The sequence below is a fragment of the Schistocerca piceifrons genome, chromosome X (genome assembly GCF_021461385.2).
Source record: "Schistocerca piceifrons isolate TAMUIC-IGC-003096 chromosome X, iqSchPice1.1, whole genome shotgun sequence".
NCBI lineage: Eukaryota > Metazoa > Arthropoda > Insecta > Orthoptera > Acrididae > Schistocerca > Schistocerca piceifrons.
This window is the reverse complement of record NC_060149.1, coordinates 384,774,749-384,802,312: the sequence shown is the minus strand read 5'-3', so window position 1 is coordinate 384,802,312 and position 27,564 is coordinate 384,774,749. Positions and strand designations below refer to the sequence as shown.

At 40.0% G+C, this 27,564-nt stretch overlaps 1 protein-coding gene across 3 annotated transcripts in view; it reads left to right on the top strand.

The window, feature by feature from the left end:
- The window catches only part of LOC124721208 (beta-1,3-galactosyltransferase 5-like), a 192,626-nt gene extending 167,340 nt beyond the window's left edge, over positions 1 to 25,286 (top strand). For 2 of the 3 annotated variants that reach the window (XM_047246059.1, XM_047246060.1), the window contains one exon: positions 16,245 to 16,368. In XM_047246059.1, the coding sequence (XP_047102015.1) occupies positions 16,245 to 16,263 (19 nt within the window). In that variant the 3' untranslated portion in view covers positions 16,264 to 16,368. Of the gene's footprint in view, positions 1 to 16,244 lie in introns of all 3 variants that reach the window. The other variant, XM_047246058.1, reaches the window with a different exon arrangement.
- Positions 25,287 to 27,564: the final 2,278 nt, after the last annotated feature.

The following is a 27,564-nucleotide window of genomic DNA, read 5'->3' as shown; positions in this document are numbered from 1 at the left end:
CATCCTCTTCCATTTCCATAATATTGTCCTCAAGTACATCACCCTTGTATAGACCCTCTATATACTCCTTCCACCTTTCTGCTTTCCCTTCTTTGCTTAGAACTGGGTTTCCATCTGAGCTCTTGATATTCATACAAGTCGTTCTCTTATCTCCAAAGGTCTCTTTAATTTTCCTGTAGGCGGTATCTATCTTACCCCTAGTGAGATAGGCCTCTACATCCTTACATTTGTCCTCTAGCCATCCCTGCTGAGCTATTTTGCACTTCCTGTCGATCTCATTTTTGAGACGTTTGTATTCCTTTTTGCCTGTTTCACTTACTGCATTTTTATATTTTCTCCTTTCATCAATTAAATTCAATATTTCTTCTGTTACCCAAGGATTTCTACTAGCCCTCGTCTTTTTACCTACTTGATCCTCTGCTGCCTTCACTACTTCATCCCTCAAAGCTACCCATTCTTCTTCTACTGTATTTATTTCCCCCATTCCTGTCAATTGCTCCCTTATGCTCTCCCTGAATCTCTGTACAACCTCTGGTTCTTTCAGTTTATCCAGGTCCCATCTCCTTAAATTCCCACCTTTTTGCAGTTTCTTCAGTTTTAATCTACAGTTCATAACCAATAGATTGTGGTCAGAGTCCACATCTGCCCCTGGAAATGTCTTACAATTTAAAACCTGGTTCCTAAATCTCTGTCTTACCATTATATAATCTATCTGATACCTTTTAGTATCTCCAGGGTTCTTCCATGTATACAACCTTCTTTCATGATTCTTAAACCAAGTGTTAGTTATGATTATGTTGTGCTCTGTGCAAAATTCTACCAGGCGGCTTCCTCTTTCATTTCTGTCCCCCAATCCATATTCACCTGCTATGTTTCCTTCTCTCCCTTTTCCTACACTCGAATTCCAGTCACCCATGACTATTAAATTTTCGTCTCCCTTCACAATCTGAATAATTTCTTTTATTTCATCATACATTTCTTCAATTTCTTCGTCATCTGCAGAGCTAGTTGGCATATAAACTTGTACTACTGTAGTAGGTGTGGGCTTCGTATCTATCTTGGCCACAATAATGCGTTCACTATGCTGTTTGTAGTAGCTTACCCGCATTCCTATTTTCCTATTCATTATTAAACCTACTCCTGCATTACCCCTATTTGATTTTGTGTTTATAACCCTGTAGCCACCTGACCAGAAGTCTTGTTCCTCCTGCCACCGAACTTCACTAATTCCCACTATATCTAACTTCAACCTATCCATTTCCCTTTTTAAATTTTCTAACCTACCTGCCCGATTAAGGGATCTGACATTCCACACTCCGATCCGTAGAACGCCAGTTTTCTTTCTCCTGATAACGACATCCTCTTGAGTAGTCCCCGCCCGGAGATCAGAATGGGGGACTATTTTACCTCCGGAATATTTTACCCAAGAGGACGCCATCATCATGTAATCATACAGTAAAGCTGCATGCCCTCGGGAAAAATTACGGCTGTAGTTTTCCCTTGCTTTCAGCCGTTCGCAGTGCCAGCACAGCAAGGCCGTTTTGGTTATTGTTACAAGGCCAGATCAGTCAATCATCCAGACTGTTGCCCTTGCAACTACTGAAAAGGCTGCTGCCCCTCTTCAGGAACCACACGTTTGTCTGGCCTCTCAACAGATACCCCTCCGTTGTGGTTGCACCTACGGTACGGCTATCTGTATCGCTGAGGCACGCAAGCCTCCCCACCAACGGCAAGGTCCATGGTTCATGGGGGGGGGGGCTTTGCTATACTACACTGATAATGGATACTTACTTTGCCTCCAACAGAATTTCTATTCCTCACACATGGTCACCAGTTCTTGATTTGATGTCAATTATCTCAAAATTTTATACTATTACATGGAATTTTGCCCAACATGTGTGTGATTCACCCAGTCTGCAATCCTACTTTATGTAACCCTTGTATGAGTAGTGTATACGTCATATCGAGGTCGTCAGGTATCTGTATATTGTAATTCATTGATGATGCAACACACCATTGGTGCCAGAGCATGAAAATTCCCCTTCCATGCGAAGGAGTTTTTTAGGGGCATGGGGACTGTGGGCAACGGTTACCATTCCAGGCAGCTGTAGCCAATGCTGCGACAGGCTAGCAGGAGAGCCTCTGGTCAGAATGGGTAGCCACAAGACCCCCCAGCAATTTCACCTGATAGAACAGACCATTTCAGTGCATAAGGGTATGATCCCAAATTTTTCTCTTCACCTGACATATCATTAGAGGAAAATAGATTCAATAGAATTATTGAGAAATGTGCCCCTCAGTACATTTTTTGGTCACAAAACAAATGTTTTTGCTTGACATTTTCAGGATAAACAAACAAGAAGTCACCCTAAAGTGCATGGCAGAGGGTACCTTGTAACATTGCTAGTCATTCCATTTCCTTTTCTGCTCATCAGTGAGGTGAGGGGAAAACAACTTTCTACATGCTTCCATAAAAGTCCTTATTTCTCGTAGCTTGTCTTCATGGTCCTTATGTGTGATGTGCATTGATGGCAGCAGAATCGTTCTGCAATTTGTCAGAAATGTTGGTTCTCTAAACTTTCTCTACAGAATTCTTCGGGGGGGGGGGAACATTGCCTTCTCTACAGAGCCCCATTTGAGTTTGCAGAGCATTTCCAACTGTTGATCAAACCTGCTGCTAGCAAATATAGCAGCACACATCTGAATTGTTTCAATGTCTTCTTTTAATTTGACCTGTTAGTGATCCCAAACACTCAAGCAGTACTCAAGAATGATTTGCACAACAATTCTGATATGGTCACCTTTTATAGTTGAGCTACATTTATCGATAATTCTTCCACTAAATCATGACTTTCTGAATTAAGTTACATTTTTCTCACAATTGGAACAAGCCGCCATTCATTACATTTTCTATCAGTCATCCTGTTTTCTCGTATTGTCAGTCAAGGACAACACTTTCCCATATGCTACAGCAGCATCAGCAATTACAGAGTGCTGCTCACCCTGTACATCACATAATTTTTGCATACAGATAACAAGAGCAGTCCAGTCACACTTTTATCTGAGAACCTACTCCGTATGCTTGGACCTTTAAGTCTGCAGTGTGACACTGTTTGAAATGCTTTCTGGAAATCTAGGAATATGGAATCTGACTGTTCCTCTTTATCTGTGGTGCTGAGGATATCATTCGAGAAAAAAGAATACAGAATTTCACACAAGCAATGTTTTCTATATCTGTGTTGATTTTTGAATAGAAGCTTTTCTCTCTCTTGAAGAAAGTTTATTGTATTGGAACATAGAATATGCTCAAGAATTCTGCAGCAAACTGACATTTAGGTTATTGGTCTGTAATTTTTACAGGTCCTTTCTTATATCCTTCTTATATATATGAGTCACATGCACTTCTTTCCGGTCATTTGGGACTTCATGTTGGGAGAAAGATTAACAATAAATGGAAGCAAAGAAAGAGGTCAAAGTCATAGTGTAATATGTGTAAAACCAAATTAAGATTCCGCCATACCTTGTGATTTACTTGTTTTCAACTGTTTCATTTGCTTCCCAATGCCAGGGATTCATATTTCTATGTCTTCTATATGTAAGTTTGAGCAGCAGTAAAATGATGGTATGTCTGCATAATTCTCTTGTATTAATCATTTTTTAAATGTGAAATTTATAACTTCAACTTACCATTTGCTGTGTTCGATTGCCACACCACACCAGACTGGTCTGTGACAGACTGATTATAAGCCTTTGACCCACTTAATGATTTTTTGTAAGAATAGAATTTGCTAAGATTCTTGGCAAGATCTATTACTAACGTGTGATGCTGAAGTTGTTTTAGGCTTTGCACATCAGTCTTCTTCTAGATGCATGAATTTCTACTAACTTTTGCTTGTCGACAGTGTGTTCGTTTTGGTACTGAGAGTGCAACACTCTCCCTTTTCTCAACATTTTCCAAATGTTGTTATTAAACAATGGCGTATTTTTCCCATCCTTAATACACTTACTCAGCACATACACCTCCAGAGTGTGATTTACAATCACTTTAAATTTTGCCTGTAGTTTTTGTAAGTCCATCACATTGGGGTTAAATGATGTTCATTCATTGTCAAAGTATGATGCTAACAACTGCTTATCTACTCTCTCCAGTTTAAAATCACGCCTAGCCTTCTTGATGAATTTATTAACGTTAGTAAACATCTTGGTGATGATTCCATATACTAATGTGCTAGACATAGATGACTTAGTTCACCAAGGCCAGTTACTTGTGGGCAGTTATCTTTAGTCAGACTTAGTTTCAACCTTGGTAGACATAATATTCTTGTTGTTTGCAGTAAACACTCCCACTTCTGTGATGTTTAACTTGTCCTTTTTTTATATACATTCCATGCTTTGTTAAATATGTCAAAGCATAGTACTTATGGTTTCTTCCAGCTCTCAGTTCAGAGTATAATCTGAGGACAACAGCTTTCCAAAAGAGCAGTAAATTCAGGGACTTCGTTACAAATGCTTGGGCAATTTAATGTTAAAATATTGGCATTCGAAGTGTCTTACTTTGTACATGACCAGATATCACTCTCCGTGTACTGACTTGTGAGCATTAATCAAAGGACCACAAAGAGTTGCCTGACCTAGAGAAACAATGTGCACTCCATATGTCCTCTGTGACCTGAGCAGTTGTTTCCTCACCCCTAACTACTACCAGCTATGCTTCTTCTTCAGCCTATCTTAATCCACTGATGTATCTGCAGCAAATATTGTCACAGGATTGACGGAGCCTCAGGCTGATGCTCTCCACTCAGCTCCAAACCAAAGGAACCCAATGAACTATGGGTGTGTTACTGCAGATTGTTAATTGTGCTTGCACCCAATGAGCAATCTTCACTTCTTCACAGCTGCTCATATGAACTTAGGATGGCCTCAAAACGCAGGTGACGGGTGCACTTGGAGACTATGTGAGCCATAACTTGAAGATGAATGTACCTGGCACCCACGATAACTGCAGTCAGTGCCTCTTGCACGCCTTGGGTGAGACCCTGGCAGACATCAGTGCACACACAGGAGTTATTCCCAGACCTAGATGCTATTTCTGTAAGGCGTTTCATAATACACCCCACACTGTATCTCCTGATAACTATCTAACCCCTCCACCATTGTGCCTGCTGAGACACTATTTTAAGGAGTAGGCCACTTGTCCACTTTTAGGGTAAAGTGCTGAATGCTGACAGCCAGTTCCCACATTCACTCTCTACCTTGAGCCACATGAGTGGATTACAACTTGTCAGTACCCTGAGATGAATGCAGTTTCCCCGTATCAAGTGCACTGAAACCTGCCTCAGCAGCATAGCCTTATGGCTAAAACAGACAATACTTGAGGTATAACACGCAACATACCAGTTTCTCTGCTGGCACTGCATCCTGATGCAGCACCCTGCAGGCAGCTAACTGTGGCAAACAGCATCTTCTTCTATTGGTGAACGACGACTAGCTCCTCCTGTGTCTGCACACAAGACACACACTCCCTATCTGTCCTAATACTAAAATTTGAAAGAAAACAACAAATAAAAACTAGCTCTGTTGTCTTTAAGGCACAGATTTGCACCAACAAACCTCTTAATGTCACAAATGCAAGTTATTAGGAAACATTGAGCCTTTTACTGACAGTGATTCACTGCAAATTGACAAACACATCTTCACTCTTAAGACGATTGAGGGTGCAATTTTTCATATTGACCTCATATTCTAGACAGATCACAGAACTGCTTGCAGAAAACAGCTGACTGCTATCATCTTGAAGGCAGATTTCCAGTGGCTGAAAGATTACTGCAATTTTTGGTTAACTGCCAACACCCACTTGGGCACTATCCACCTGCCCCATAATCTGTGCCCAACTGAGACTAGCACTCCATTGTCAGTGTTAAAATACTTAGGTATTTTCATTTTTAAATTTCCTGATACAAAAGTAACATCTTTTTAACCTTGAACTGGGATCTTACGCTGTGTCATGTTCAATAAACATTTTAGTGATAATCGACAAGGAGTTTAATACAGATGAGTTAGTACACTTTACTGGAACAAAGAAGCAGGGTCTGTGTGTACTTTGTAGACACAAATGGTCCTTTGTTCAAGGTAATGACCACTAACTAATATATTTGATGGCTACACAAATTCGTAGCATCAGTTTAGATTCTTTTGTCGTGACATTTCCTGACAGACTGCAAAAACGCATCTGTGATAAACATCTCGTACATTGCTACAGAATTGATCAAATTTGATGAAACATGTCACAGCATAAGGAAACAATTCAAGTTTGAAATAGTCATTCACCAATAGGCCATGGTAAGTAGTTGCTTAGTAATGCAGGTAGTCTCATTTCTTTTGTGTCAAATTAGTATATATTACTCACAAGGTTTTTTACCTTGTGATGTTTCCTGCAACAAAGATCACACCCAAACCTAATTTTTAGATCAGTTTGTATTATCTTCCTCTTACACATTACCATAAACAGTTTTCTTTGGCATGGTTGGATTTCTTCCCATAGAGAAAACCAAGCTTTGAAAATGTCTGTCAACAACCTCAGTCATCGTGACATCTGGGAGGCAGATCTTGGAGTTGGATTTAATTACTTTTCACTGTTATTAAAATTAGAAACTGCCAACATGAACCTATGATACAATATTTTCTTGCAGTAGGAAACAAAAGAAAAATTCGGAGTAGGTATTAAAGTCCACGGAGAAGAAATAAAAACTTTGAGGTTCGTCGATGACATTGTAATTCTGTCAGAGACAGCAAAGGACTTGGAAGAGCTGTTGAACGGAATGGATAGTGTCTTGAAAGGAGGATATAAGATGAACATCAACAAAAGCAAAACGAGGATAATGGAATGTAGTCGAATTAAGTCGGGTGATGCTGAGGGAATTAGATTAGGAAATGACACACTTACAGTAGTAAAGGACTTTTGCTATTTGGGGAGCAAAATAACTGACGATGGTCGAAGTAGAGAGGATATAAAACGTAGACTGGCAATGGCAAGGAAAGCGTTTCTGAAGAAGAGAAATTTGTTAACATCGAGTATTGATTTAAGTGTCAGGAAGTCGTTTCTGAAAGTATTTGTATGGAGTGTAGCCATGTATGGAAGTGAAACACCGACGATAAATAGTTTGGACAAGAAGAGAATAGAATCCTTCGAAATGTGGTGCTGCAGAAGAATGCTGAAGGTTAGATGGGTAGATCACGTAACTAATGAGGAGGTATTGAATAGGATTGGGGAGAAGAGGAGTTTGTGGCACAACTTGACAAGAAGAAGGGACCGGTTGGTAGGACATTTTCTGAGGCATCAAGGGATCACAAATTTAGCATTGGAGGGCAGCGTGGAGGGTAAAAATCGTACAGATGAATACACTAAGCAGATTCAGAAGGATGTAGGTTGCAGTAAGTACGGGGAGATGAAGAAGTTTGCACAGGATAGAGTAGCATGGAGAGCTGCATCAAACTAGTCTCAGGGCTGAAGACAACAACAACAACCTCCCCAGGGGATCCACAACTCTTTTGTGGATACGTGCGTAGCGAGCACGGGGCCCCGAGCAAATGTGGCCTTCCTTCCTTTCCGGGCTGCATACCTTCCCTTTCCGCATCCTTCCCCTTCTTCCCCTGTCTTCACCCCCCCCCCCCCCCCACACCTCTGGCTCTTTCCTTCACTTTCTCCCCCTCTGGGAGTATGGTTTGCGCCTACGTCCGGAGACGGACGCTTGTAAATGTACCACATTCTTCTTCTTCCTTGCTTGTATGTCTTCTTCCTTCCTTTGTCCTTCTCCTTTCCTTACCTCTTCTCTTTACCCTTTTCTCCGCTGCGGCGTTTGAGACCCCCTCTTCTTTCCTTTCCCTTTCTCTTTCTTCCTCCCTGTGCGTGTCTGAAGGCCGACCCACGCACTTCCATGCGTAGCCGGTGACGGGGTAACGCGTAATTCCCCGCCCCGGGTAGACAGGTAGGACACGTACGTACCGCCTGGTAAAGGCCAGGCCCAGGGAGGGGTGATTACCCGAGCTGATACCTTCCGAAAGTGCCGATTGGTCCCTCCGTCCGTTTGTCGGGAGGTGTGACCTGAGGTGTGAACAATCACCTAAGGCGGGTGTGCCCTCGGTGAGGGCCCCCACAAGGGAGGAGCGCGCCATCGGAGACGCCGGTAATCATGGGGGATTCTTCCGCAATGGTTTCCTCACCTTCCACTATGTCTGCTCACAAACGTAAGTTCACTGAGTCTCAGCCACAGACGGTTCTTCCATCATTGCCACAGTTCCTTGTTGTTTCTCGGTCTGACGAAGGTCACGACTTTTCCACGGTCAACCCTTTCATTATTCAGAAAGGTGTCGACGCAATTGCGGGTCCTGTAAAGTCTTGTTCCAGATTACGGAATGGTACCCTGTTGTTAGAAACACACAGTGCCCTCCAGGCTCAAAAATTGCTGCGTACTTCTCTGCTCCACACCTTCCCTGTCCGGGTGGAACCGCACCGTACCTTAAATTCCTCGCGTGGAGTCGTTTATACACGCTCCCTCGATGGATTGTCTGACGAAGAAATTCAGCACTACCTGTCTGACCAGGGCGTCACCGCTGTTCGTCGGGTTATGAAAAGGGTTGACTCGAACATCATTCCAACCCGCACTGTCTTCTTGACATTTGACAAAGTTCAACTCCCATCAAAAATCAAAGCAGGCTATGAGATAATTTCCGTTCGCCCTTATGTCCCAAACCCTACGCGTTGCTATCGATGTCAGCGGTTCAATCACACCAGCCAGTCCTGTTCCAATCCGGCCAAATGTGTTACGTGTGGCAAGGATGCCCATGAGGGTGCTTGTCCACCTCCATCCCCACACTGCATCAACTGTATGGGTGACCACGCTGCTTCCTCTCGAGATTGCCCCGTTTTTAAGGATGAAAAGCTCATCCAGGAAATAAGAGTGAAGGAAAAGGTGTCGACCTTTGCTGCTCGAAAGTTACTCGCCAGTCGACAGCCCACTGTGCCTCAGAAAGGAAAATACAGCACTGTCCTTGCTTCTCCTCGGCCAACAAAGGAGGCGGCCACGCAGACTTGCGACCTCACATTTAGTACCACGGTCGTCAGATCGGCCAGCGCAAAGATCGCCCGTTCAACCTCACCACTTTCGCCTGCCCACTCTATGGCTCACCCTTCGTCGGGTTCTGCTAAATCTCGAGCCCAAAAGTCAGACGCCAAGTCTTCGAAAAAAGAGCATTCTCGTGAAGAGTTTTTACGTACTGCAACTTCACAACCATCGGTTCCTCCTTCATCTAAACATCATACCTCCAAGAAGGCTACGAAGAAACACAGTTCCTCTCCTTCTCCGCCAAGGCGTGTCCCAACTACAGCACCACCTGGCGGAAATCGCCCTCGGCCATCTTCCGTGTCGCCGAGGCACACTGCTGGTGGCCGGTCAACTGGCCGATCGTTGGTGGCAGGAGCTGCTCCTGACCAACCTATGGATCAGGATCTTCTGCCTTCGACTGAATGCCATTCCATGCTGTCGGTCGCAAGCTCTGAGCAGTCGTTGAGTTGACAGCACCCTTGGTCACGTTTCTCCATTTTCTGTTCACCCTATGTCCATTATCCACTGGAATATCCGCGGCATTCGCACCAATCGGGATGAATTGTCGATCCTCTTACGATCCTACTCGCCGGTCATCTTCTGTCTTCAGGAAACAAAGCTGCGTCCCCATGACCGCTTTGTTCTCCCTCATTTTCAGTCCGTCCGATATGACCTCCCCTCTGTTGAAGGCACTCCAGCCCATGGAGGACTCATGATTCTGCTCCATGATACTCTCCATTATCACCCAATCCATTTAAACACTTCCTTCCAAGCTGTCGCCGTCCGTCTTTCCCTTTCTGGATACACATTCTCTCTATGTACGGTATACATTCCATCGTCTACACCACTGGCACGAGCTGATCTCCTTCATCTTCTTGATCAGCTTCCACCCCCCTATTTGCTGGTTGGGGACTTCAATGCCCACCACCCGCTTTGGGGATCTCCACATCCTTGTCCACGTGGCTCACTATTGCTAGACGTCTTCCACCAAGCGGATCTAGTCTGCCTCAACACTGGGGTCCCCACGTTTTTGTCTGCCTCCACGGCAAATTTATCTCATTTGGACCTTGCAGTCGGTACTGTTCCGCTAGCCCGGCGCTTCGAATGGTTCGCCCTTGATGATACGCACTCGAGTGACCACTTTCCATGTGTCCTTCGACTGCAGCCTCAACTGCCATATCTGCGCTCGCGACGCTGGAAGTTTGCCCAAGCCGATTGGACACTTTTTTCGTCTCTAGCGACATTCGATGACCGTCGCTTTCCCAGCGTCGACGATGAGGTCACACATTTTACCGACGTTATTCTCACAGCTGCGGAACGTTCAATACCACGCACCTCCGAATTGCCCCGGCGCCCCCCAGTTCCTTGGTGGAACGAGGCATGCCGTGACGCAATACGTGAGCGGCGACGTGCTCTTCGCATTTTCCGTCACCATCCAACTTTGGCCAACTGTATCCGATATAAGCAGCTCCGTGCGCGATGCCGTCGCGTCATCCGCGATAGCAAGAAGACAAGCTGGCAATTCTTTATTGGCTCATTTAACACCTTCACTCCCTCCTCGGAAGTTTGGAGTCGGCTTCGATGGTTCTCAGGCGCGCCTAGTTTCTCCCCGGTCTCTGGGCTCACTGTCGCGCATGATACCTTAGTGGACCCCGTCGCAATTTCTAACTCATTGGGTCAGCACTTTGCTGAGATTTCGAGCTCTTCAAATTACCCGCCAGCGTTTCTCCCGAAGAAACGTGCAGCGGAAGTGCGACATCTTGCTTTCTCCTCTCAAAATCGCGAAAGCTACAATACTGTTTTCTCCATGCGCGAACTCCAACATGCACTCTCTTCTTCTCGCTCCTCCGCCCCAGGACCGGATGGTATCCATGTCCAAATGTTGCTGCATTTATCAACCCGTAGCCTGCGCTACCTCCTTTGCCTTTATAATCGAATTTGGACCGACAGTACCTTCCCCAGACGATGGCGGGAAGCTATTGTCGTTCCCGTTCCGAAACCTGGAAAGGACAAACATCTCCCCTCTAGCTATCGCCCCATTTCTCTCACGAGTAGTGTCTGTAAGGTTTTGGAGCGTATGGTGAATTACCGTTTAGCTTGGTGGCTGGAATCCCGCAGTCTTTTAACACCAGCCCAATGCGGATTCCGACAACATCGTTCTGCCGTTGACCATCTTGTTGCTCTCTCCACTTATATCATGAACAATTTCCTCCGGAAACGCCAAACGGTAGCAATATTTTTTGATCTGGAGAGAGCATACGATACCTGTTGGAGGACAGGCATCCTCCGCACACTGTTCTCTTGGGGCTTTCGAGGCCGGCTGCCCCTTTTTCTTCGCGAATTTATGGCAGAGCGCACATTTAGGGTGCGGGTGAACACTACTCTATCCCGTATTTTCTCCCAAGAAAACGGGGTACCCCAGGGCTCCGTGCTGAGTGTTGTACTGTTTGCCATTGCCATTAATCCAATTATGGATTGTCTCCTTCCTGATGTCTCAGGCTCCCTCTTTGTGGACGATTTTGCGATCTACTACAGCTCTCAACGGACCAGCCTTCTTGAAAGACGTCTTCAAGGATGTCTCGATCGCCTCCACTCGTGGAGCATCGAAACCGGCTTCCGTTTCTCACCCAGTAAGACCGTTTGTGTTAATTTTTGGCGACATAAGGAGTTTCTTCCGCCCTCCTTACATCTAGGTCCTGTCAACCTTCCGTTCTCCGACGTCGCTAAATTCTTGGGTCTTATGTTTGACAGAAAACTGTGCTGGTCCTCCCACGTTTCCTATCTTTCGGCTCGCTGTCTGCGTTCCCTTAACACCCTCCGTGTCCTGAATGGCACCTCTTGGGGAGCAGACCGAGTGGTCCTTCTCCGCCTCTATCGCGCCTTAGTGCGCTCGAAATTGGATTATGGAAGCATAGTCTACTCCTCTGCTCGGCCGTCTATTCTTCGGCGTCTCGACTCTATCCACCACCGTGGATTACGTTTAGTGTCTGGAGCTTTTTACACCAGCCCTGTGGAAAGCCTTTATGCTGAGACTGCTGAACCTCCGCTATCCAATCGGCGGACAGTCCTTCTGAGTCGTTATGCTAGCCATTTGTCTTCCATGCCTGCTAATCCAGCCCATGACCTTTTTTTCGACGCCTCCCTTGATGTCGGGTATGCAGGCCGCTCCTCCTCCCTACTACCCCCGGGAGTCCGCTTCTGTCAACTGCTCCATTCTCTTTCCTTCCGCTTTCCTAAAACCTTCTTGACAACTTGGGGTACAGCACCGCCTTGGCTCCGTCCCCGGATCGACTTGCTCAGAGACCTATGTCAATTTCCCAAGGATGGTACCCCTACACTTGTTTACCGTCGGGCATTTGCTGCTCTATGTGCACAAATGACGGAAGCCACATTTATTTACACCGATGGCTCGAAAACATCGTTAGGTGTAGGGAGTGCCTATATTGTTGGCGACACCCCAAATCACTTTCGGCTTCCCGACCAGTGTTCGGTTTATACTGCGGAGCTTTACGCTATTCTCCAGGCTGTCCACTACATCCGCCGCCATCAGCGGATACAGTACGTAATCTGCTCAGATTCTCTCAGCTCTCTCCTAAGTCTCCAAGCTCTTCACCCTGTGCACCCTCTGGTCCACCGGATTCAGGACTGTCTGCGCTTGCTCCACCTGGGGGGCGTCTCAGTGGCGTTCCTCTGGCTCCCAGGACACGCTGGTATCTGTGGAAATGAGGCGGCCGATATAGCGGCCAAGGCTGCAGTCTCTCTTCCTCGGCCAGCTATTCAGTCTCTTCCGTTTACCGATCTACGGAGCGGTTTATGTCGCCAAGTTGCTCATTTATGGCATGCGCATTGGTCAACACTTCCCCATAATAAATTGCGGGAAGTGAAAGCCCTTCCTTGCGCTTGGACCTCTTCCTCCCGAACACGTCGTCGGGAGGAGGTAATTTTAGCTAGACTCCGGATAGGGCACTGTCTTTTTAGCCATGGACATCTTTTAAGCGGTGATCCTCCCCCACTCTGTCCCCACTGCTCTCAGCTGTGGACGGTCAGACACCTTTTAATTGAATGCCCCTATTTTAATCCGTTACGCTCCCGTCTACAGCTATCGCCTGATCTATCGTCGATTTTAGCAGATGACACGCGCTCAGCTGACCGCGTTCTACAGTTTATTAGTGACAGTGAAATGACGTCAGTCATTTGAAGCCTTTTTTTTGGGGGACAACCAACCCCTTTCTATAGTGGATTTTTAAGCATTCCTTCTGCCTTTAGTTTCTCAAATTTTATGACTTTGTTCCCATTGCTGCTGATTTTAAATTTCGTTTTTTTCCTGTTTTCTACGTCACGGGCTGGGCGCTAGTGACCATAGAAGTTTTGCGCCCTAAAACCACAAACAAAAAAAAAAAAAAAAAAAAAAAAAAAAAAAAAAAAACAACAACAACAACAACAACAACAACTTTCTTCTGATTTTGTGATTACATAGTGAGGTGACCAAACAACACTGGTGCAGAGTCCAGTGATTAGAAACCTTATGTCACCACCTTTCCTCCCCTTGTCAGCCAGATTCTGCTGGTGCCAGGGAAAAAACTATCAAGTTTTCAATTTTTTTTAGTGGACTCCCTTGTGGCAGCAGTTGCAGAAGGTTATTTCGAACTGAGTTGGCAATGGTTGAGTTCTTTCCAAAGTGTACTGTATCATATTAGATCCTGGACAGGACAGTGGATTTTTGGATTCTGCTGGAAAAGAAATCCCAGATGTGGGTAACCCCTCTTGCCCAACAAAATCGCAGCTGTATCTGGTAGCTTTACTTTTAATATTTGTGTGTGATGTCATTTAATCTGGGAAGTTTTTTTTCTTTGCCATTCAAGAAAAATCTCATTATCTCATTGAAAGAGGAGGAACTGCAGTGTGTAAATGATATTAACTAGATATCAAACGTAGAATTCCTAGCACATGCGACCATTATTGGAAACTATCGAGCATTCGGGTTTCATTACCAGCTGATAAATTAACGTTGCCAACCCAATTAGAGGTGATAGATTTGCAGATTTCAGTTTTACTTAGACATTTATTACAGCCCTCCTAACTTTCAATGGTAGTATCATTTTATTATAGTGAGAAACATGACCCAAACTACACAGAAATGAGATGCAAGTCAGCTACATGTTTGAACTGAACAGCCTTGAAAAGATAAAAAGCAAAGGAAGCTAAATTCTTGAAACAACAACACTGAAGGCTTTGACATCTTATGTAAATCTGCTCTTGTTTTTGAAAAGAAAATGTCAATTTTCAGCAGTCCAATTAATGTGTTTCTTATTTTGGAAAAAAATGTTTAATATTTTCTTTACATGCACCATTGATGTTGTGTTACCCTCCATGTATATCATCAGCGATTACGTGAGCCGCACTAGCTGCAGTCTGTAGCTCACAGTGCACCAATATGATTTCACATTTGATTATTCACTGTGAGCAACAGTGATCAGCAGGGAAGGGAGCACCCACTGGTTCACTTTGGAATGTGATGGCTGGAATAGCATGATCTGTGGTCCATCTTACTCCTTTGTTTACTCAATGGGTGCAAGGGAAGTGATCATGCCTTGGTACTTTCTGAACAGTTTTCTGTTAGAACTTTGTCAGTTAGAAAAAGAAATAAATTTTCCAAAGTCTGCTGTGTTTGTTGGTGTTCTTTTAATGATTCAACCACTGTCGGACTTCTGAAATTCCTCAGGGTTTTATGGAATATATAAAGAGTGCAAAGATGTTTTGTGGTTTTAGCAATTGTAGTTGAAATACAGACTGCCAAGCATTATTTTTTTCCGCTTCCATTGGTCTGTTTTCATGTTTAACATATTTTCTGAAACTACTTCTTATCCTTGCTAATATTTTTTTAATCTTTGCATATACATAAGCTTCATCTTTTTCTTCTCATTTTGTCAGGAAATGCTATAGATGTGTGAGATAAAACTTCGTTTATCAAAATGTAATCAGTCTGCAGTAAGCCACATATAAGTGTCGTTTTTGTTTCTTTAAAAAGGAAGTTAGATTTCTAGCACTCTTTTCTGTGACACATTATTCCTGCTTTAAATGCATTGATGTTCAAAGCAGCTCAATTTTCCCTAATTTTCATAGTTAGTCACTAAACATTTCTGTTGATAATTTTTGCTGCACTGTGGGAGAAGCAATTGGTTGAAATGTTTTTTACATAAAGGTAAGGAATTGTTAAGTGATTTATTTCAGAAGTAGCTTGTAACAAATGATTTGCCTTGGTAACCGTGAGGGGTGTAAGACAGTGGCTTTCAACTGCTTCGTATTTTTTTGCAGAATAAAATCATTATCGTAAATTTAAAGCAATACTTAGATATAAATAACATATTACGTACATTTCACGAAAATACAGGTAAAATTCCATGCAAAATTTCTGAATTTATGCAGAATCTTACTACAAATTAGAATATATTTCTGTGAGAGCTGCAGAGGAATTTGATAACTGCACATCTGTCGGCAAACATTTTTGCAGACTTTACAGACTTTAATTTGCTTCGTGCAATATCTAATACGAATTGGCAGCAACTAAGCGATGCTGAAGGTGGGTGCTTATAAAGCTGAATGAATGCATGCATGCTAACTGTTTCTGCACCCATTATTTATAAACTCAAGATTGCAGGTTGTATGTTGATGATCTCATGTGACATTTCTTTTAATTTTGCTAATTTATTAAGATGGTAGTGGTGGATTTAATCATAGCAGTTGCATATTTGTAGTTAGCATGTTCTTAGCCCCACCTCTCTCTCTCTCTCTCTCTCTCTCTCTCTCTCTCTCTCTCTCTGCCTGTCTGTCTATGTCGCTCCCCTGTGTGTGTGTGTGTGTGTGTGTTGGGGGGGGGGGGGCGGTGTGCACTGATATGTTTCCATAAAATTGCCTTTTTTACCTTTCTTTAAATTAATAACCATTTTGTAGTGCTCTTTGAGATATGCAAGTTATTTAATAGGTGGAGCTGGATTATGTACATAAAAATATATAGTTAAAAAGCTGATGGCATTTAATAAGTAGATTTTGATGTTAGTGCTAATGTTCTTTGGAAGTATTATTTGTATTTTTTCTTATATATGCTTCATTAATTGCAATTAATATCACAAATGTGTGTTACAGGAAACAGAAAGGCAGCTAATATCACAGCACCAGATGGCTCTGTTATTGTAGAGGTAGATGCATCGAAAAACAATATTGCTGCTCTTAAAGTTTCAAAAAATGCTATTTCTACTGCTGCTTCACGAGTAGTTTCTGTACCTATGGGTGAAAACTCAACACACAACACAACACTTCGTGAAGCTGCAAAACAGCCAAAGCCAGTTGCAAATACAGCTGCAGCTGAGAAGAGTGCACCAAATGTTAAAGCAGCAACAAAACCAAATAATAGTGATCCTGCTGACAAAGCTGTTGTGACAAATACCATATTTGATGCAAGTTATTTCATTACCAATGAAAATTTGTGTATAGATGACGGGCAAAATTTGCAAATTTTAATAATTATTACATCAGCCCCATCCCATTTTGAAGCACGCATGGCCATTAGACAAACGTGGGGAAGCTTCAAGCAACGAAAAGATGTTGCCATGTCATTTCTCATTGGATCTGTGCAAGATAACAAAACTAATCAGACTCTAGCCACTGAATCAGATATGTATGGAGATATCATAATGGCACAATTTTTTGATACCTACAATAATTTAACTTTAAAAACACTTTCTATGTTGGAATGGGTTGATAGCTATTGCAGTAAAATAAAGTTTGTGCTGAAGACTGATGATGACATGTTTATAAATATTCCAAGACTACTTAGTTTTGTTAGCAAGCATTCAAAAGACAAGAGAACAATTTTTGGAAGACTAGCAAAAAGGTGGAAACCCATACGGAACAAGAAATCTAAATATTATGTCTCTCCAAACCAGTATCGGCCTTCTGTGTTCCCTGATTTCACTACTGGCCCAGCTTATTTATTAACGGGAGATGTGGTGCATGACTTGTATGCAACAGCACTTAACAAAACATATTTAAAACTTGAAGACGTGTTTATGACAGGAATAGTGGCACAGGATAGGAAAGTGAAAAGAACTCATGCAAATGAATTCATGAATAAACGAATAACATTCAACCCTTGTGCTGTACAAAAAGTTATCAGCATACACATGGTAAAGTTTCACGAACAGTTTGATCTGTGGAAAAAACTTTTAGATGGAAGGTCAAAATGCACGTAGTGTACTTGTTGTAAATGTGACTTGTCATGTAATGGCAAATTCTTTATAAAGTGCTGTTCATTATGTATTGCTGTTTATTGTATATGTTTCCCATTTCATTAGTTTTGGTTCAGGTTGCAATGTCTTTAATAGATAGTTGTTACCTGTACACTGTTGTGTATAGATATGAAGACTGAATGTTTGAAACCCAACTATTTAAATTTTGTTGAATATGACATCATGTAATATTTATTTTGTGTAATATGTGTTCATTTGTGCATTTTACAGTTGGGTTTCTCCTTTTGTCTTGTTTACAAGCATTTATTTTTTTTAATGTATGCCATTTAATTTAAATCTGTACCATTATTTTTATAAATTTACTCAGCTTCTCAAATAAGACTTTATACTGTCATATACTAATTGCCAGGTAGCTACTTTTACCAGGATTTTTATATACCTGTAGGTGCTCTATATTTCTTTTGTGTCTTGTATTTCAATTTCCAGTATTACAGCAAGAATACATAAATTGTTTTTATACTAAAGCACTTTTTTGCCACCGATCTCAGTTGTAGCAGTATTATAGACCATTTTCCTGTTGTAAATATATAAAACCTTTGTGAGAAGTAGCACAACAAATCTCTTGCCTGTTGTGTGCACTAAAACACTGAGTGCCAGTCACCAGTTTTTTACAGTACTGGTGATGATTAAAAACAAATTCCTTTGCTATTCCATCCATATTCAGAAAGAAGAAACAATGAAGAAGAAAAAAATTGTAATTATAATATTTATGCTTTATATATCTTTCATAATGTCGCTGTTAGCATTCTGGTTATCACTTGTTCCTCTCCCTCCTCCTCTTTCCACCTGCTTCCCACACCCATATACCCTCACTACTGTAAAATGAGTGAAGATTGTAACAGACAAAATGACTTCTTGCAGCTGGAGTGTGTAATACTATCTTCATTAATGATGTGTGCTAGAGGAAAGTTGTTGCCCGTGGAATATAGAGGATGTTTTATCAGTACTGTGCACAGAAGTTTTAGGCATATTATGATTATATTTAGGAAATACTCTGTTCATTTAAAATCTTGCTGTTCAAAACTTTGCTACAATTTCCTGTACCTGTTTAGTTCCAGTCGAATGACATATTATTTGGATAAAAACTTTTAATTATTTGAATTGTCCACATAGTTTGTGCACTGGGATTATTTTGGTCATTGAGGGAAAGAAGATATGGGGAATCATAGCTTAAGAATTGAAAACAAAGAATTGTAAAATTTCTTTAAAAGTGATAGTAATAAACTACATTTTTTTTACTGTGAATTTGATGTATAAGTAGCAGAATATTTGGAAATTGGTTTTGCCTTTGTGTAGTCTCCCTGCACAGCCTTACTTTCTCTTCTTCCTCTCTTTTTTCCTGTTCCTCTTTGAGTTGTCTCCTCTATTCTTCCATAAACATTTCTTTCCTTCATTTTCATTTCAAATTTTCCATGTTCTTTTGAAGGAATTTCAGTATTTCAACAGAACTCTGTTGTTTCTTGTGCTTCATGGTGTGGATCATTGATTCAAACAGCTTTTTCACAATGACAACAGGAGCCTGTCTTCAAACTTTACTGCTTCTGCAGCTCTAATGTTTGGTTTTTACAGCTACTAATACACAAGGTTAGCTGTCCACCACACTCAAAGGCCTTGTCACAGTCCATAAATGATCCTTTTATATTCACTACTGAAGTATCCTACCTGTATGTTTATCCATTTGTATACATTTACGGAATAAAATTTAATGAATTCTTTCTTGCATACTCCTTTCCTCACCAGTGAGACATTTACAGCAAAGGGTAAATCTACAGAAAAAATTAAACACATAATTAACCAAACTATTTGATGATATACTTTTTCATTTGTGCCTGAATTGTCATCTCATCTCAACATTCTTGTTGACTTGTTTCATTGCTTTTTCCGTGAATGCTTACTTAATAAATGGTATCCATTTGTTCAACAGTTTAGTGCAGTGACATTTCTAGTTTCCAGACTTAGGATTAATGCTGCCACCATTTTGTTTGTTTGCTTTAGATTTGAAGTAAGCTAGTAAAGTGTACAGTGCACTATAATTTTTCTTAGAACTGGTAAGACATTGGATTGTAGTGCAAGCTTCAGTGTAGTTTATTCACATGAAAACATGTGCTCAACCATTTTTCTTATTTCGTATATAAACTTAAAGGAATGTTTCTTTCTCAAAATTTAGAATTCATTGCCATTTATGATTTCAGAGGCACTTAAGTCGGTGTCTTTTTGGTGAGTAGGATCTGTATCTGCTGGTAAATATTGTTTCCCCTTTTCAGAAACATTATTAAAATATTCCTAACATTTAAGATGCTTGTTGTTAGCAATAGGTAGATTAATGGGAGAGCACAGACCATGGTGAGAGATTTTGCACTAAACAGTGGTACAAATTTTTTTTTAGAAGGAGCCCCCAGTGAACTGTTAATTGCTGACTGTATAATATCAAATATTAGAAAAACAAAGGGAAATAGGTTGTTTAATGTTAGAGCAAAATGTGTAATTCACTGTAACTGGAAGTTAAACAAGTATTTTTTGGATATAGAACTATAAAAGTATATGCATTTCACATTATACATAAGTGTGGTGCTGTATGATTATCTCCCCTGTGTTCAACAAGGCCAATATTTATTTTCCCTTTTTCTGGACATCTGGTCTTAGTCGATGCCAATGAAATTTTGATTATTTAAATGTAGAGGGTCTGATCTTGCTACAAGTACCCAGTGAAAAAGATTTTAAAGAAGTTGAATTTTCATATCATATTTTATACTGTTACTAAGAATGCTTATTTCTGACAACTTTCCAGAAGTGTGCAGAATTGTGGTGGTTGTTGGTGACAAATGTTTCAGGGTGGTGATTTAATTCTATTTTTCTATTATAAAACATGGCAAAATGAGGCAGTCAGGTGTGTAAATGTGGTAGCTACATTTTAAATATTTTTGTAAATGTTTGTTAATTGTCTTAGGATCTTACTTAGAACTTCTAACTATAATAAGTAGAAGATTTATAAATAATATGGAGTGGAATACATACCATTCCATGTAAACATGGGATCAATCTATATTTTGTTACTTACCCCATGAACTATTAGAATTTACTGGGTGCCGTTGAAAAGTGAATTATGATATTTTTTGTGTCATTTTTCCAAATTTAATGTATAAAATCTGGCAAATCAGTGATACATGTCCTTACTAGCTAACTGTCCTAAAGAACATTTGCAGAAGTTGAAACTTACAGCTTTGTAGGACCACTGAAAACTGTGCACAGTATTAATGAAAACTGAGTCGACAATCGATTGGTTTCATTGCTTAAATGAAGTAGACCTACACATGATGTTTGTAAAGCAAAATTTAACAATATGTATATTGTTTACTCATTACTAAATTGAATTAAATGACATTTATAATAAACATTATTGTTTAATGATCATGAAACAGATAGGTAAACGAGGTGTTTGAATTTACTGAAAATTATTTTGAGTGATATTTTTATTCATTGTAGTCTAAGAAACAAACTTGGTGTTTTTAGTAATCTTCTTTACACAAAGGAAAGTGTTAAAGACAATGTGGTGGAAGTGTTTGTGCATACTGAGCGTACCCAAAATTTAAAATGTGTAATTGACTTCAGAATGTTTGCTTTTCAATTTGATGTAAACAAGCATGTTTTTGTCACAGTAAACAGATGCAACAGCTGACATATTTTTAATCAGTATTTTTTGAAGAAGAGATATATCTTGTTTCACAGTTAGCTTGTCTCACATTTTGTGTGTGTGTGTGTGTGTGTGTGTGTGTGTGTGTGTGTTTTTCACATTACAGGTCAGACAGGGCTGATCAGTAACTTGTGTACATCAACATCTTGTGTTTCTTGGTTCCTTCGGTCCTGGCGTATAGCTGGTTGTTGAGTTTCTTTACAAAGTAATACATTCATCTCTAATCATACTTACATCTTTCATAATACATGTTACAGAAACTAAAAACATTTAGAATGCCTTTTAACATGCACTTTCAATGATAGAATCAAAATATGAAGAACTCCATGCCTGTATTTTAGAGTTGTGATCTGAAGTTCTGAAGATACAATAGAGTTCATGAATGTGCAGTGAAAGTTAATTACCTCAATTTGAATAGGAAGTATAGTGATTGCTCTTTACTTAATAATTCAAAATATGTATGATTATATCTTGTCAGATTGCTGTGAGAGACTGGCAACCAAGTCTTACTTTTGTGTTTCACCTTCTGTCTGTGTGTTGGCTGAGCAAGCTTCCTCCATCTGGGCATGTGGACACACCTGAGTTTTTAATGTATTCTTTGTACGGGTTACCAGAGAAGTTGTTGAAGCATTTTAGTTATCTAATTGTTAAAGAACTTAAAGCTGCAAAGTTTCTTTATTGGGAATGAACATGTAATACCAGGCAGGTGATGTATGTGGAAATTTTTGTGTTTCATTTAGGTATCGCCAGGACTGTAGCGAAAAAAAGTTTGAATATGCTATATATGATAACGCCAAATTGATACCATTTTTACTTTGCTGTTGAAATATCTTAGACTGAAATTTTCTATTGTTTGTTAGTAGAAGGGAACAGCTGGGCACTTGATGAAAACAAAGCGGTACACATTGTATCATCATATTGCACATTTGTTTATTGGAAAACAGGATTTTAGTTATAACACGATTGATGTCAAGATCATTAAATACCTTGCCATAGCTCTATTAGACAAGTATGATAGTGAAAAGTCCTGTTGAAAGAATTGTTGTACAATTTGCCTGAAGTGGTTAGGGAAACCTCATTAAACATAATTGATGATGTCAGTGTGGAGATTTAAACTACCATTCCTCCTCATTATGAACAGCCTCCAAAACATGTCTCAACATTTTGTGTTGTTTGTAGTCCTGGTATTATTTATGGCATGGTACATCAATGTACGACTGAGACATTAATACCTAAAATACAGCCACGAAACACCAGTTTCCCAATTTTAAATTGGATAACAATCTTAGCTGTAGCCTTTTAGTAATATCATCATCATTGTGTGCTGATGTAAATTTCTTCTATAGCTGCAGGAGGAGTGCTCCCTAAGTATTGCTCAACTACCACAAAGGGGAATGAAATGTCATAATTGAATAGAGAACTAAATTCAAATCATCCTCATGCAGATACAAAATTTGCACTAAAATTTCCTTCAGTCATGTCTTTGGCACCCAAAAAATTTGCATTCATTTCAGATTTAGTCTTTGTCAAAAATAGACATTTCAGTGTCTTCACGGGGTTTCATTTGAACAAGATCCACAGGTAAAACATGTTTTGTGCATTCTTCAGTTCATTAGTCATCTTCAAAAAAAATGAGCAAGAGTATCAGAAATTTTATGCTTTAGAGTATTTTCTTATGAATTAAATGTCACACTAATCTGTTTGCATGTTACCTGCAACAGCTTTCTTCATAGATGTGCCCAACTTGAGTATGGCTGAATTCACTCCAGTTAAATTTTATCACCCATATAATTCATTCATTCACTCATATAGCACATTTGCACCTTACTCTTCCGCATAGATACAGAACTAATTCCTGACTATTATTCTATAGTGTCTTACATTGACTCATTTGTGTGTCTAATGTTAAAGTATTGTTTTTGCTGACAAACTTTTATGTATTTGCATTTTATTTTGCTTTCTTACCTCTATATTTTATTTTGACTTTGTACCCAAAATATTTTTGTAATGCTGATTATAAGACATCTTCGCTTTACAAATAAGTGTTTCTTCTGCCTATATTGTATTAGTTTTTTTCTCTTTACCTCCCCTCCCATCACTCCCCACAGCATGTGTGTCATCATGAAAGCCAACCTTCCCTTTTCTTCATACTTAAACCATGTTAACATTTTCATTTTCACCCATCCCATTCCACCACCCCCTCTCCCACAAGAAATACTGTCTACAATAGTCAACTTTGTTAAATTTATTTGAGTGATACAAAGGGGGATGTAGTATACTCCTAGAGTGATCATTTAAAGCTGGTTCTTGAAACTTTAACAGACTTTCTTGGAATAGTTTACATCTGCCTTCAAGAGTCTTCCAGTTCAGTTCCTTCAGTATCTCTGTGACGGATCAAACAAACATGTGACTGATCATGCTGCCCTTTGCTGTGTTTGTTCAGTATCCACTATTAGTCCAGTTTGGTATGGGTCTCACACACTTGAGCAACATTCTAGAACTGGTCACACAAGTGATTTGTAAGCGGTCTCCTTTGTAAACTGATTTCAATTCCTAAGTATTCTATCTATAAACGAAAGTCTACCACCTGCTTAACCCAGTCAGAACTGTACATTAAATTGTTTATATCCATGAAGAGTAATGCTTCAGATTTACTGCTATGAAGTATGCAAAGCCATTATGATGCAAAGTGGTGAAACAGTTGCAGACATGAATGGACATTGCTTTAAGTAGATAACTATTATTAAGTAAACTGTGTAAACATTAGGCCATGATATATATTCAAGAACAAACTGATTCTGAAAATAAAGAAGCTTTGCAGTACTAAATTGACTGAAAACACACACACACACACACACACACACACACACACACACACACTCACTCTCTCTCTCTCTCTCTCTCTCTATCTCTCTCTCTCTCTCCTCAGACTGGTGAACCAGCACATTCAGCAAATTGTAAGAGGTGCCTATAGTTTTCTGTACAACATTAACTGTGGTACAACTCTCTTTTTTTTTTCTCATATACAGTTTATTAGACAAAAAAATCGCATTGACAAAATCCTAGGACAGAGTAGAATTCAAACCCCGACATTTTCAGTTCCGTGCTGATGCATACTTAGGCACCAAGAGATACTTTCTTCATTTACAGTTGCTAAGTTTGTGTATTGGAAGCACCAGCAACAAAAATGGGGAAACATTGTTTTTAGCTGTTGTGTGACTAGCTTCACATTGATAAAGTAGTAAGTGTAGCTGTGGGCTTGATATCAAGTTTTTGAAGCATTTATTTTATGTAGAACACTGTTGAATTTGTTGGCCATCCATTGTGTAAATGATTGTACATATTATGCGTGTGGTAGATCTCTCGTATTGCATGCTAGATGGAAAAAGTAAAAAGTTTTTATTTCAATCCCTTTTTCACTGTCAACCTCACTTCTCTCTCATCTCCCACCATACATTACATTTCTCTTTGTAAATTGTGTTCCAGTTGGTCAGGCTGTGTGTATGCTAGATTTCTGTTCTTTCATTCAATGTGTTACACCACCTCCTCCCTCCACCCCCCCCCCCCCCCCCAAGAAAAAAATTCCATCTTTCTAGCAGATATCATCTAATCATTTAGAGTATTTGATGTGCCTTTCTTCAGTAAATACTTCCTAGTCCTAAAAAAGCATAATTTTTGTCATTTCTAGCAAATTATGTTAATTTTTTACTTGCTGTGAAGGTTGTGGCACCTTAAATAAATGTTTTTCTCTGTCCTAGAATGTTTTATGAAAGAATCGTGTTGCATGGAACTTATTGTTGAGCTCTTGTCAGCCTGTAAAATAGTAGTTTTTTGGTTTTGTGAAATTTATGAAATACTGTGTAGTGGCTTTCCTTTTAATGTATTTTTGTATGTGTTGTATATTATAATGTACTGCAGGATGCTTTTTTAGAATATTTTAATTTCTCTTGTTACTCAAGTTTCATGGAATACTCAAAGTACATATTTAAAGGATAGTGCATGGTTGTGATGATGTTGCTCGTTACTTTATGATCATACTACAAAACTGTTTAAACAGAAGTAAATAAGTTTCTTTTGCCTGTAGTAAGTTGGTGGTATAATCTAATACAGGTATGCTGCCAAATGTGGACATCATGTTCAAAAGTAATCAGTAAGATTTTTGTAATAAATACTATATGAATGTGTCAATGTGTTGTTTGTTCTGTAAAGCCTTCTGCCTTACCCACAAAAGAATTGCTTCTTCTACTAGTATAAAGTGTATTATCCCCTGTTACACATCTCTGTTTCTGCTAATTCTTACCTAATTAATTTTTTAATTTGCTTAGCCTCAGACTGGATGTGTTGCCAGTTCTCTTATGTAAATAGAACCACATTGTCTGTTCAAATATGCTATGGATCATAGTTAATAGTAAAGATGCTCCTTACTTGTACTCAGGTCTTCTTACTAGCATTGCTTATGTTTAGAAATTTTGCATGCGTACATGAATTTGATTTGTTTGTGCATTACTCCAGGTGTCCTAGAATATGAAACAAGTTTTCCCTAGCAGAGTTTGTGTAATAGTTGCTGTGGAGGGTTTATTTCAGTACTTTGCCAGTCTGATTTTAAGAAATAATGTCCACCATCATGCAGCTACTTTACTGTTTCTCAGTCTGTTAAAATTGAGCAAGATTTTAATACTTTTTTGTGGGGAGTTTCAGTTTGAAACATGTTTTAATTAGTTATAGGTATATGAGGAGCAGTGCAACTTTCAATTTTTGCAATATTTGGCCAAGTTTGTATTGTACAGTCATGAAAGAAGACTATAACTGTCACATTTGACTGTATATGTACGGAAAAATAGCTCATTGATGAACTGCTGGATGTCAGTGTCCAACAGGCACAATATTTTGCAAATGACGAGATTGCCATCATCAGGTGCACTTATGAACCGACTGATGGGGAGCTAGTGCCACACTTTTACCTTTGCCTCCTCTCACTCTAATTGGCCACTCCATTGGCTGTCCACACCCAGCATCCCTACACCCACTGCTTCTGCTGATCCACTGTTCCATCCTAGGTTCGTGCCGTGGTCTGCGCACTTGCTTTTCCTCCATCTGCTCCCCCCAAGTCAGTTTGTTGTCTAGTATCTTATTCATCTTATTGACCATTCTAATATCAGGGTCCCATGCCTTGCTAGGTGCATCCCTGTTATCACAATTTGTTAGCAGTTTCCTTACTTGAATCTCAATACGTTCATAAATGACACACCACCATAATTTTGACATCTTTGTCAGAACCTTGGTGTGTTTATAGTCCATTCCATGCGATTCCACCAGAATTGCAGAATTGTTAGTTTGCTGCAGTCTGGTATGGCAGCAATGAATTTTGACAGAACACACCATCTGACCTATGTAAGTCTTACATATTGGCAGTATATCTGATAGATCTCCGATTTCTGTAGTCCAAGGTCATCCTTTGCATTACCAAGTACTGCCTGTGTTTTAGATGGTGGGCAGAAGATGGTGTACACTTGATGTTTCCGAAGATGGGTGCGGACAACCAATGGAGCAGCCAGTCGGAGTGAAAGGGAAAGGAGGTAAAAGCATGGTGCCCCCCCTCCCCCTCCCAATCAGTCCGTTCAGGAAGGCAACATGGTTGTTTGCTGAAATAATGTGCTCACTGGACACCGACATTCCGTCAATTCACCATGAACTATTTTGACAAGAAGTATTATGCCAACAGGAGCTGAAGAATGACAGGACTGGAGAAGTTAAACATAATGAATTATGGACCAGCACTATTTTTATGTAGATTTGACACTGGAAAAGCAAGAGTTACAACATATGTAGAAGTTGGACACAAAGTCAAAAATATTGAGACAAGTAGTTTTTTGTTGATCAGGACCTAGAAGCATGTTTTGTGAGTTGTTAGTGCAGATTACTTCTCTGATAATTGTAACACTCTCCAGACCCCTTCTAGGAAACACTCAGCTATTTGTGTAAAATCTAGATGCATTATTGAACTACCTGTCAGACTAGAAGAAAGAGTTAGTAGTTTTTCAGTGTTGATTCTTAAAGATACGGACAGGAAAAATAACTAAAATCATTATTTGGGTGTTTCGATCTAATTTTTGTTGTCAATTTTCCAACTTGGGGGAAACAAGATAATAGGACTAGGTAATGTTTTTATAGACAGTGCTCAGCATGAAATAATTAATGTTTACCCAATTGTTAACTGATTATCTTATCATGATGCACAATTTATGGACATAAATTAATGAGAACAGGATATAATGTGAGCAAGTTAAGAGGTGATATTGGATGAGGTTTGTATAAAGAGAGAGATGCTAATGTCAAATTTAGTTTATTTTGTAATGAATTTGTCAATATTTGAAAGTTGCTTTCCTAAAAATTTACCCATAAGATCCATTTTAAAAAATTGAGCTGTGGATAACTAAAGGAATTAAATCTCCTGTAGAGGAGGAAA